Source organism: Castor canadensis, chromosome 3, assembly GCF_047511655.1.
Source record: "Castor canadensis chromosome 3, mCasCan1.hap1v2, whole genome shotgun sequence".
NCBI lineage: Eukaryota > Metazoa > Chordata > Mammalia > Rodentia > Castoridae > Castor > Castor canadensis.
Window position 1 is genome coordinate 32861183 of NC_133388.1, and position 11134 is coordinate 32872316.

The 11134-nt window shown below is 39.7% G+C and overlaps 1 protein-coding gene, 2 non-coding genes and 1 pseudogene across 9 annotated transcripts in view; 1 reads left to right on the forward strand and 3 right to left on the reverse strand.

Moving 5' to 3' along the window:
- Bbof1 (basal body orientation factor 1) overlaps positions 1–11129 on the reverse strand; it is a 36801-nt gene extending 25672 nt beyond the window's left edge. For 5 of the 7 annotated variants that reach the window (XR_012446097.1, XM_074067555.1, XM_074067556.1 and 2 more), the window contains exons 1-3: positions 10942–11128; positions 7982–8210; positions 2308–2373 (exon numbers count right to left, since the gene is read on the reverse strand). Coding sequence is in view for 6 of the 7 variants with exons in the window: in XM_074067555.1 (XP_073923656.1) it covers positions 2308–2373; positions 7982–8210; positions 10942–10997 (351 nt within the window). In the remaining variant the exon portion in view is untranslated. Of the gene's footprint in view, positions 1–2307; positions 2374–7981; positions 8211–10941 lie in introns of all 7 variants that reach the window. The other 2 variants (XM_074067557.1, XM_020166738.2) reach the window with 1 other exon arrangement.
- LOC141421794 (small nucleolar RNA SNORA51) lies at positions 3799–3934 on the reverse strand. The gene has a single exon (XR_012446495.1). It is a non-coding gene; the product is annotated as a small nucleolar RNA SNORA51 (small nucleolar RNA).
- LOC141422008 (U6 spliceosomal RNA) lies at positions 4959–5066 on the reverse strand. Its single transcript, XR_012446677.1, has one exon. It is a non-coding gene; the product is annotated as a U6 spliceosomal RNA (small nuclear RNA).
- Positions 6358–6793, forward strand: LOC109688399 (large ribosomal subunit protein eL27-like; annotated as a pseudogene).
- Positions 11130–11134: the final 5 nt, after the last annotated feature.

The following is an 11134-nucleotide window of genomic DNA, read 5'->3' on the forward strand; positions in this document are numbered from 1 at the left end:
TTTCAGTACTGCAGCTCAGACTCAGGGCCTCATGCATGCTAGGCAGGCTGTCTACCACTAAGCTGTTTCCCCAACCCTCATGATCTAGTTCATTAAAAAATAGCATTTCCTAGTTATGTCTGCTGAAAAGCCTTAGAAACAATAAACTCAGGATCAATAAGTGCCCCTAACACCAGATAATTTTCTAAGTTTTCTACAATTTCAAACTGTTGAGTTTTTTTGGTGATTCTGGGGTTTGAACTCAGGGCCTTGAACTTGTGAGGCAGGTGCTCTACCACTTGAGTCACGCCCCTTTTTGCTTTAGTCATTATTTGAATGGGGTCTTGAGTTTTATGCCTGGGCAGGCCTAGACTATGGTCCTATTTAAGTTTCCCAGACAGCTTGAATGTCGGGTATACATCGCCATGCCTAGCTTTTATTGGTTGAAATTTAGTCTTGAGAACTTTTTTTGCCAGGGCTGGCCTTGAACCTCAATTCTCCTGATCTCTAGCTCCTAAGTAGCTAAGATTACGGCTTGAGCTGTCATGCCTTTCGTGGTTTTTCTTGTTGTTGTTTTACGCTCAAATAATCCTCCTGCGGCTGGTGGAGTGGCTCAAGTGGTAGAGTGCCTGCCTAGCAAGCGTGAGGCCCTGAGTTCAAACCCCAGTACCACCCAAAAAAAAAAAAAACTGTCATCAAATAATCCTCCAGCTTCAGCCTCCCAAGTAGCTTGGACTACAGGTATGGACCACTATGCCCAGCATAATAGATATAGTAAGTCCAGCTTATTCACAGTTTTGTTTTGTTTTGTGGTACTGGGGTTTGATATCAGGGCTTCGTACTTGCTAGGCAACAGCTCTACTACTTGAGTTATGCCTCAAGCCCATTCACAGATTATACAAAGTTTTGACCAAGTGTGGTCCAAAAAAAACAAATAAATAAGCCAGGTGCTGGTGGCTCACATCTGTAATCCCAGCTACTTTGGGAGTCTGAAATGAGGAAGACTGAAGTTCGAGGCTAGCCTTGGCAAATAGTTCCTGGGATTCTATCTCCAAAATAACCATAGCAAAATGGGCTGGAGGTGTGGCTCAAGCGGTATAGCACCTGCTTTGCAAGAGTGAAGCCCTGCATTCAAGCCCTGCATTCAAAGCCTAATCCTACCAAAAATAAAACATAAATAAATAAAATCAAAAGAAACTGCACAAACAAAAACCTTAAATTCCTGTGTAATGTGTACCATTACACTGCTCAGTTGATGTGAAGAAGCTCTCAGTCAGTCACGTTACGGTCAGTTGTGCTTAAATCTTTGTTTAATCTGTTGAGTGTTTTCCTGCCCTTAACTTTGTAAAAATCTGCCTCCCAAAAAGCAAATGGTACCCAAAAAGCAAGGCAAAAGTTAATGCGCTTAAGTGAAGTGATAAAGTGAAAACTTTGTATTTGTGAAAATGCGGCATGTCCAGTGGAAGTCGGTCAGTGTTATGGGAAAATGAATCAAGTCCTTGCAGTACAGCATTTAACTGTACGGCACCTAAGCACTCACAGTTTTTCCTCAATGAGGGTCTGTAAAAGGAGTTATTGTATAACTACCATTGTATAGATGCTACCAACCTCCCCAAATTGCTGCCTTCATGTTTTGTGAAGTTGCTTGGCTCTGCAAGGTTCTTGTGGTCAAAGAGCTATTTATTGCCAAGTGTCCTAATCTCAAACTGCTTGCTTAAAGATAAATATTGCCCAAAAGAATTTTCTTGTTCTCTCTGCTTCAAGGTCTCCTTATCCCTCGTGCCCCCTTTTCTAAATAGCCCATCTCAAAGACTGTGAACGCAAACCTATCCATCAGTATGAGGGGCAGATTTGCATGACAGCTAAAAACTGATCAGGACTCCCTGCACAGTGTGCTTGCCTGCCTGACTCTGGCTGGAGGTATACCATTCTGCAGAAGTAAATTTTATCTTGCCCATCAGCTTTTGAGCACGTCTGATTTGTGATTGCCATTATTTCTAACACTCCTGTTTTCCACATCCTGAATAGCTGATATTACAGGTGTGCATCACCATGCCTGGCCCAATATGTTCTTTATAAGCTTCTGTACAATCAAGTGTGGTGGCGGGGGCTTTTGGGTATTAAGCTGCTTAGAGAATATTTTCACTTACTGGTTTTTTTTTTAAGGTGCTGGGGATCAAACCCAGGTCCTTGAGAATGCTAGGCAAGTGCTTTACCACTGGACTAAACTCCCAGACCCCTTTCACTTCTTATTGGGTCTTAAATAACTGAGCTCATGAGAAACTTGACCACCTAATAAGTAAAGTATTAGTACACATAGATATTCACCAATCTTTCCTTCTCCTCTTGGGCTTTTTCCTTTGTTTCAGCCAACTGCTGTTTCAGCTTTTCGATCTGTAGAACATGAAAATTCAGAGTCAGGAAGGTGAAGAAATTGCTGTTTGTCCTACTTTTATTCATATGCTTTAGTATTTTACATAATACTAAAACCAATAGGATTGTCTGGAGCTGTGCTCAACTGGTAGAATGCCTGCCTAGCAAGTGCAAGGTCCTGAGTTCAAACCCCAGTACAACCACCAAATAAAACAAAACTGAGTAGGATAGAAGAGACAGTGAGGAAGGAAGAGGAGGTGGGAAAGAATTACCTGGGTAACTTTTTTTATTGTGGTAAAAAACACAACATTAAATTTATCATCTTAACCATTTTAAGGATACACTTCAGTAGTGTTAAGTATATTTACATTGTTATGCAAAAAATCTTTAAAACATTACGTCTTGCAAAGTGGAAACTAGCCAGTGGCTACTGTAATCTGAGCTACACAGGAGGCAGAGTTCAGGAGGATTGTGATTTTTGGTTTTTTTTTTTTTTTTTTGTAGTATTGGGGTTTGAACTCAGAGCCTACATCTTGAGCCACTCCACCAGCCCTTTTATTTGTGATTTTTTTTGTTTTTTTTGAGATAGGAGCTCACAAACTATTTGTCCAGGCTGGCTTTGAACCGTGATCTTCCTGATCTCTGCCTCCTAAGTATCTAAAATTACAGGCATGAGCCACCAGCACCCAGCTAGGATTGCGGTTTGAAGCTTGCCCTGGGCAAATAGTTCCAGAGACCCTATTTCAAATAAACCCATCACAAAAAAGGGTTCGCAGAGTGGCTCAAGTGGTAAGGCACCTGCTTAGTAAGCATGAAGCCCTGAATTCAAGCCCCAGTACTGCAAAAAAAAAAACCCAAAACTCGATACCAGTTAAACACTTAATTCCCTTTAGTTCTACGCAACCGCCTTCTTCTACTTTATATATTTCAAATAAGTAGATGATGCATCACTTGACTTCTTGTGACTAGCTTATTCCATTTACTATCATGTCTTTAAGGTTTACCATGTTATAGCATGTGACAAACGTTTTAAGGTTGCATAATATTCCATTGTACGTATACACCAATTTTGTTTAGATGTTTGTCAGTAGGTTTTTAAGGTGCTTCCACCTCTTGGCTGTTGTGAATAATGCTGCAGTGAACTTGGGCATGCAAATATCTGAGATCCTGCTTCGCATTCTTTTGCCTATATACCCAGAAGTGAGATTGGTAATTGTATATTTTTAATATTTTGAGGAAACTTCATGCTGTTCCCATAAAGCTATAGAATGTTACATTCCCACCAACAGTATACAAGGGTTTCAATTTCTATACATCCTCACCAACACTTGGTATTTTCCTTTCTGATAGTATCCTAATGGGTTTGAGGTGATGGCTCATGCAGTTGTTTCTTTCCCTCTCCTCTCCATCTCACTCTTCCTCTCCCTTTCCCTCCCTCTCTCTTTCCCATGTGTCCCTATTCACAATACAGACCAGGCAGACCAGGCACTGAACACAGACTGAGGCTGAAGTGTATATGGGCTAGGTTTACTTTGCATACAGTTAGTGTAAGAACACAGCCTATGCTAAGCACCAGGAGCCCTCACTGCAGTTTTGATTTATATTTCTCTCATCTGGATAACTGTTTTGTTGTTTTTTTAATTTTTGAAACAGGGACTCACTATGTTTACCCATACTGGTCTGGAATTCATGGGCTCAAGTAGACCTCCCACCTCAGCTTCCAAAGTAGCCAGGACTACAGGCAAGTGCCTACCATGGACAACTTACTGAAAAAAAGTTTCAGGCAGACTATAAAGAGTTCCCACCTATCCATCACCAAAACATCAATTTTGCCACATTTGCTTTTTCAGATACATACATACATACATATACTTTTTTTTTTTTGGTGAGAATTGGGGTTTGAATTCAGGACTTCATGCTTGCAAAATAGGCGCTCTACCACTTGAGCCACTCTGCCAGCCCTTTTTTGGGTTGGGTATCATTGAGATAGGGTCTTGTGCACTCTTTGCCTGGACTGGCTTCAAACCGTTATCCCTCCTGATCTCTGCTTCCAGGCATGAGCCACCAGAACCTGGCTTGCTGTCATTATTTTAGGGATGAGGACTTAAGAACTGTTTAGCCTCAAACCTCCATCCTCCCAATCTCAGCCTCTCAAGAGCTAGGATTACAGGTGGTGAACCATCAGCATCCAGCTACAGTATACATATTTTTAATAAATCATGTAAGCTTCAGATATCATGTCCCTTAGTAGTAAATATTTCAGTTTCCCAAGAAAAAGGTCATTGTTAAGCACAGAACAATGATCCAAAGTAGAAATTCAACCTAAGTATAAAACTGTTACTTAATCTATACCCCATTAAAATTTTGCAACCAATTGTCTCAATAATGTCCTTTATTGCAGCTTTTTTTCACTCCCCAATACCATCTTTGATCCCATATTTTATGTATCTACAATGCATCTATTTGCCGTGGTCTCTAATCTGGAATACTTTCTTAGTTGTTGTTTCTTCTCCTTTTTTTATTGTACTGGGGACTGAACTGTGGGCCTTGGCTCTACCATTCAGCTATACACTAGCCATCTCTGTACTTTGTTCTTTTTAAAAAACAAAAATACGGAGCACCTTATGAATTTTCACGTCATCCTTGAGCAGGGGGCCATGCTAATTTTCTCTGTATCATTCCAATTTTAGTATATGTGTTGCTGAAGCAAGCACTATTTTATTCATTTTGTTCTCGCAGTGCTAGGGTCTGTGCATGGTAACCATGCACTGTACCACTAAGCTACACTCCCAGCTCACCTATCTGTCTGTCAAATCAACATTTTTGAAAAATACTCATGTTTCCTCATGAGTTCATCCAGGTTATACATTTTTGGCAGGCATGTTCTACTTAAGTCATGATGTCTCCCTTTTAATACATCATAAGTTGATTAATATTAATAAATTGGTTAAAATTATGTTTGCCAGGTATCTCTACTTAAAAGTTACTATTTCTTCTTTTCTAATTATTAAAATAATTTGTGTGAACACACATGTTTTGAGACTAGCTGGGAGCATAGCCATATACCACCATGCCCAGCTCAAACTTAAGATTTTGTTGCTATTAACTCTTTCAAAGCACCAGTACATTAACAAGCACTCAAAGTATAAGTATTTTCAACGCATGCTCAAAAAAGGTAAAATTCTATGTCTAGGCCCTGTAGTAGGTACTGGGCATATAGCACTGAAAATAAAAGGTCCCAGATTATTCAGTTTTATTGGTTTCATTCTAATTGGTAAAAGGGACAATAAACAAATATGAAAGTGTTGAAATGGATGTGGTTTTAATATTTAAACAGGGTGATGAGACTGGATTTCATGGAATGATTTGTGAATTTGCATGCCATCCTCATGTAGGAGCCATGTTCTACGTCACTCCAATATACAACCACCACAAAATGGGAGAAGGGGCTGGGGTGTAGCTCAGTGGTAGAGTGCTTCCTCAGCATGTGTAAGGCCCTGGGTTCCATCCCCAGCACACATACACACAGACATAAAAAGGGTAAAGAAACATAAAAATGTTCAAATGACTAGCAATCAGAAAAATACCAGTTAGGACAACAGTGATAAAATAATTTATACCCGTAAGATTGGCAAAAATTATTACATATAATATCAAGTGCTGACCTATGTGTGAGTACTACCTTAATACATCATTTATAACAGTATAAATTGTTGTAACCCCTTTAAAGCTCAATTTAAATCCTTGTGAAGCTGAAGCTGTTCTTACTCCATAATGTAAAATCTCCCTTCCAGGTGTCTAGTTTAGAAAATCTCCTATACATGGGCACAGGCAAACAACACAAGAATCTTCACTGAAGGTCCGTTTGTAACAATGGAAAATTGGAGTCTAACTGACGAACAGGCAGATAAATAAATGTTGGTTTATTTATTTAATGAAATATTAAACAGTTAAAAATCAATGAAAACTTCCTTTCTGCTGTGGGCCTGCTACTTGCTGTCGAAAATGGGCAAGTTCACAAAACCTGGGAAAGTGGTACTGGTCCTATCTGGGCACTACTCTGGATGCAAACCCATCATCATGAAGGACACTGATGATGGCACCTCATACCACCCCTATAGTCATGCTCTGGTGGCTGGAATTGACCCCTATCCCCACAAAGTGACAGCTGCTATGGACAAGAAGAAAATCGCCAAGATGTCAAAGATGAAGTCTTTTTGTGAAAATTTATAACTACAATCATCTTATGCTCACAAGGTACTCTCTAGATATCCCCTTGGACAAAACTATTGTCAACAAGGATGTCTTCAGAAACCCGGCTCTTAAATGCAAAGTCAGATGGGAGGCCCAGGTTAAATTCAAGTAGAGATGCAAGATGGGCAAGAATAAGTGGTTCTTCGAGTTTTTAGGTGTTTTTTTGTTCATGAGACTCAAGTGGTAAAGCACCTACTAGCAAGTTCAAGGCCCTGAGTTCAAGCCCCAGTAACACCCCCCCAAAAAAAGAGTGAAAAAATAAAATATACTCGCTATAAATTTTAAGAAAATTAATGTGACTTTTGTGACTATATCATAAAAAGTAATAGTAAGTTTAAAAGCAAGTGGATGAGCCAGTGTGGAGTTGCAAGAATGTAGTCCGAGCTGCGTGGAGGTCGGAGCCAGGAGTTTGATTTGAAACCAAAGTGGGCAATGTTGTGAGGCCCCAATTCAAAAAAACTTGTAAAACTTTTATACAGTGTGATGCTCTAAGTACTTTTTCAAACAAAACTACAGAATGCCTTCTTTATGGAGACATATGGGCTTTTCCCCTTTTTTTTTAAATACATAAATAATTCTTTAAAAAGACATACAAACATTTGTGGAAGGAAGCATCGGTTCTCAACATGGTGGAAATCTGCTGGACTTTCCCAGAAGCTTATATAAGCACAAGGAAAAATTTGGAAGCAGAAGAATTTGGAGTTACACCTAAATTCCACTTTTTTGTTGCTTACTTTTTTTTTTTTTTTTTTGTGAAACAGTATTTCCCTACGTAACTCAAGCTGCACTTGACCTCACTATGTAACTGAAGGTGGCCTCAAACTCTGCATCTCTCCGCCTTTACCCTCTGAGTGTTGGGGTTACAGGCATTCATGCCTTTTTCTTCCAGCTGTAAGATGATAGTTTTACTCTCAACATGTGAATAATGTGCAATAAGATACAAGATTCAACTGGCAAAAAAAAAAAAAGGAGAGAGAGATCAATTGTTGGGTTCATAATGTGTGGCTTATTAGTGAATTGCTTTACAAATCGTGAAAGCTAAATATTTATCAGTACCAAAGATACATAGATCACATGCTCTATATCAACAAAGATAAAGACCATGCTCTTATCCTCAAAATAGAATAGTTTGTAATGTTCTCTTATGGTCATCAATCTATTTGTTTTAGATAAGAAAACATGGGACAAAACTGAGAATAAAGAAAATGACAGTGAAACCATTCTAAAATAGCAGCTTGCTTCAAGGAATTGTTGAGTTAAATGTAATGTCTTAAGTATGTAACAAAATTTGAAAGAATAAAAATCTTTGAGAAGTGTAACCACACCGTAATAACTGGATAGTTAATGAAGCTAATAAGGCTTTCTACCTACCTACCATATTATCTTTCTCCTGATCTTGCTTCTTCAGGTAACTTAACACAGACATTGTGTCTTTCTCCATTTTATACTGTTGCTTCTTTAATTCCTCATTATATTTTGCCAGTTTTCGAGAAGTATCACGATACTCAATCCTAGAGAGTTCTGTGACTTCCAACCTGGCCTCCCAAAGGGACGCATTGGCCTTGGCTCGGTCCACCACAGAGTCATCTGTTTTTATCACCTTCCTGCATGGGAAGAGGATATGGACAGTATGTAACTGTTTCTTTACATTTGTGAGTATTATCTCTCTCTCTTTCAATTTGTTTTGCTTGGCATTGCCTGGCACATGTAAGCAAATACTGTTGAATGAATGAGTCAGTAAGAATATACATTTATTTGTATTCACATAAGTGAGTTAAGTAGGTATCTCTTCCTGGAAGAGGAAAGCTTTGTAGCATGACTCTAAAGGGCTGGGAAAACAACAGATATGTCAAATTCATTTAAAACTTTCATAGCTTCTCATTTACTTGATCCTCTTGTATTTGAACTGTTCTATATTGCAACTCAGCTGCAAACCTTGGTTCTCTCTACTGCAAACCCTACTTGTTACACTCCTGCATAAGGACACATTTCTGTTGTGTACTTGTTATCTTCCCACCCATCCCACCACCACCACAGTTTTGTTTTTGTTTTTTTGGTTAGGCTTGGACAAAAGATCAAATTGCTTCAGCAAGTATGTTAAATACTTTTCCAGTGCACCACAGTGCACCAAGCTTTAAGGATTTCTGAGAAACAAACCTTAATCATTTATACAGTGATAGAGAGAAAGTTTTAGAAAAATGAAAACAAGGGCTGGTGGTGTAGCTCAGTGATAGAGCATATTCTTAGGATGCATGAGGTCCTGGGTTCAATCCCCAGAACCACAAAACAGTAATAAATAAATAAATACTAAAAGGATAGATTCAAAGATTAAAGTGATAAAAGGAGCTTTCAAAATACTGCGCTGGAGGAGTGGCTCAAGTGGTAAAATACCTGCCTAGCAAGTGTGAGGCCCTTTACTGATTAAAAAAAAATATTGCATGAATATTAACAAAACACCATCTATTATGTATGATAGGCAGTAGGTATATATAGATTACAAAAGAGTTACACATATATTTGAATTCTAAATATTCTCATACATATGTATGAGTGGATCTTTCTATAGTTATACTGACACCCTCCATATCCACTCCTCAACTCCTGAATCTCAGTCCCTTTCCACTCCTATCTTTTGTTTTCTTCAATTAAGGCCACTCTCAGCCTGCTATACCTGTCAGTTTCCCTATCCAATATAATTTAGATAATAGTAAGAGACTATTTGCTACGACCATTCAATTGCTCCCTGAAGGTATCAGAGTACTTGAGCAAGAAATTAGACACTGGTTTAGTGAAACATTTCAAGTGGTAGAGCACCCACCTAGCAAGATTGAAGCCCTGAATTCAAACCCCAGTGCTGCCTAAAAACAACAAAACATCGTAGATGAAGCAGGAAGAAAAATTCTAAGAGGACTGGCGGTATAGCTCCAGCTATAGAGCGCCTGCTTTGCAAGAGCAAAGCCCTGAGTTCAAAACCCAGTACCACTACAAAAAAAAAAAAAAGGTGCGATATTGATAAGGGAGTAAGTGGTAGAGCTCCTGTCTAGAAAGCTCCAGGCCCTGAGTTCAAAACCCATACCACTAAGTCACAAAATTAAATAAATAAAAATAAAATGCCAGATTAACTGTGCAGTCCTGTTTTTTTAAAAAAAAGTTACACTGTAGAACACTACTTATGTTAACACAAAGTTTGGGGCTCAGTGGAAGAGCATTTACTTAGTAAGGTGGAAGCCTTGGGTTTGATCCCTAGCACTAGAAAAAAAGAGAAAAGAAAGAAAACGAGAAAGAAAGAAAAAGAGACTGAGAGAAAGAAAGAAAAAGGAAGGAAGAAAGAAAGAAGTTACAAATAATTTGGCTATCTTTTTTTTTTGACGGTACTGGAGTTTGAACTCAGGGCCTAACGCTTGCTATGCAGGTACTCTTACCGCTTGAACCACTCCTTCAGTCCTCCCTATAATTTTTTGAAGAAAAAGAACATCACGAAATGAATAGTAGTTGGTTAACTATGGATTTAATTACAGATGATTTTTGTTTTCTCCTTTGGTAGAAAGAGAAAACTTTCTCATGTTTTCCAGACTTTCTGTATTAAGCATGAATTACTCTATTAAAGAAGTTACTTTTGCTGGGGATCGAATTCAGGGTCTTGCACATGTTAGGTAAGCAAAGACACTGCCACTGAGCCTAAAGACTTTTTTTATTTTATTTTGCGCGCGGGTCTGTGTATGTGTGTGTGTGTGTGTGTGTGTGGAGAAGGTCTCACTATGTATCACAGAGTTTAGCCTCGAACTCCTGATCCTTCTGCGTCAGCCTCCCTTCCAACTGCTAGGATTACAGGCTTACACCACCATGCCAGGCTCCACAAATTTCCTTTATTAAACACAAGTTTGAAGGTTCCATTGTGGTCTCAAACCATTGGGGTCACCCAGTAGATCTGGTGGCATTCTAGAAGCAACTCCAAGCCTTCATAGGGCTGGTTCTATACCATTCCTCTACATAGACAGGGGCGCTGATACATTTGGAGAAACCTAAACAATTATCCAATGTGGTCAGATCTTTTAGGTTCCCTGTTTGAACCACAAGACAGTCCTGAAACAGCCTACGGAACAACTTCAACCATTCAGACTAGAACGTCTTGTAGAGGTTCAAGATACCTCAGTCGCCCAGTAGAGATCCCTCAGGCTAGGGCCAAAAATGAACCACAGGAGCTCTCCTTAAAAGCATGGCGAGCCAGAGGAGGTCGGGTGGGCGGGGGAGCGGCAGCTAGTTAACCAGTCTCCAGATTCAAGATTCCTCAAGGACAGGCCAGCGGCAGGGGACCCCGGGGTAGCTGTTCCTTACTTGTCGTCTTTGCCTTTGGGTTTGGCTTTCCTTTTGTCCTTTCTCTTCGACGGCATCTTGACTTCCCTAGGAGTCTTGGTCGCCCGGCAGCTACAGCCTGGCGGATGTGGTCTCTAAGGAAACCAGCGCGCGCCGCCGAGAAGGTAACGTCCCCGCTGCCGTTGCGGGAGCGCGCAGGGCGCACGCGTCATGA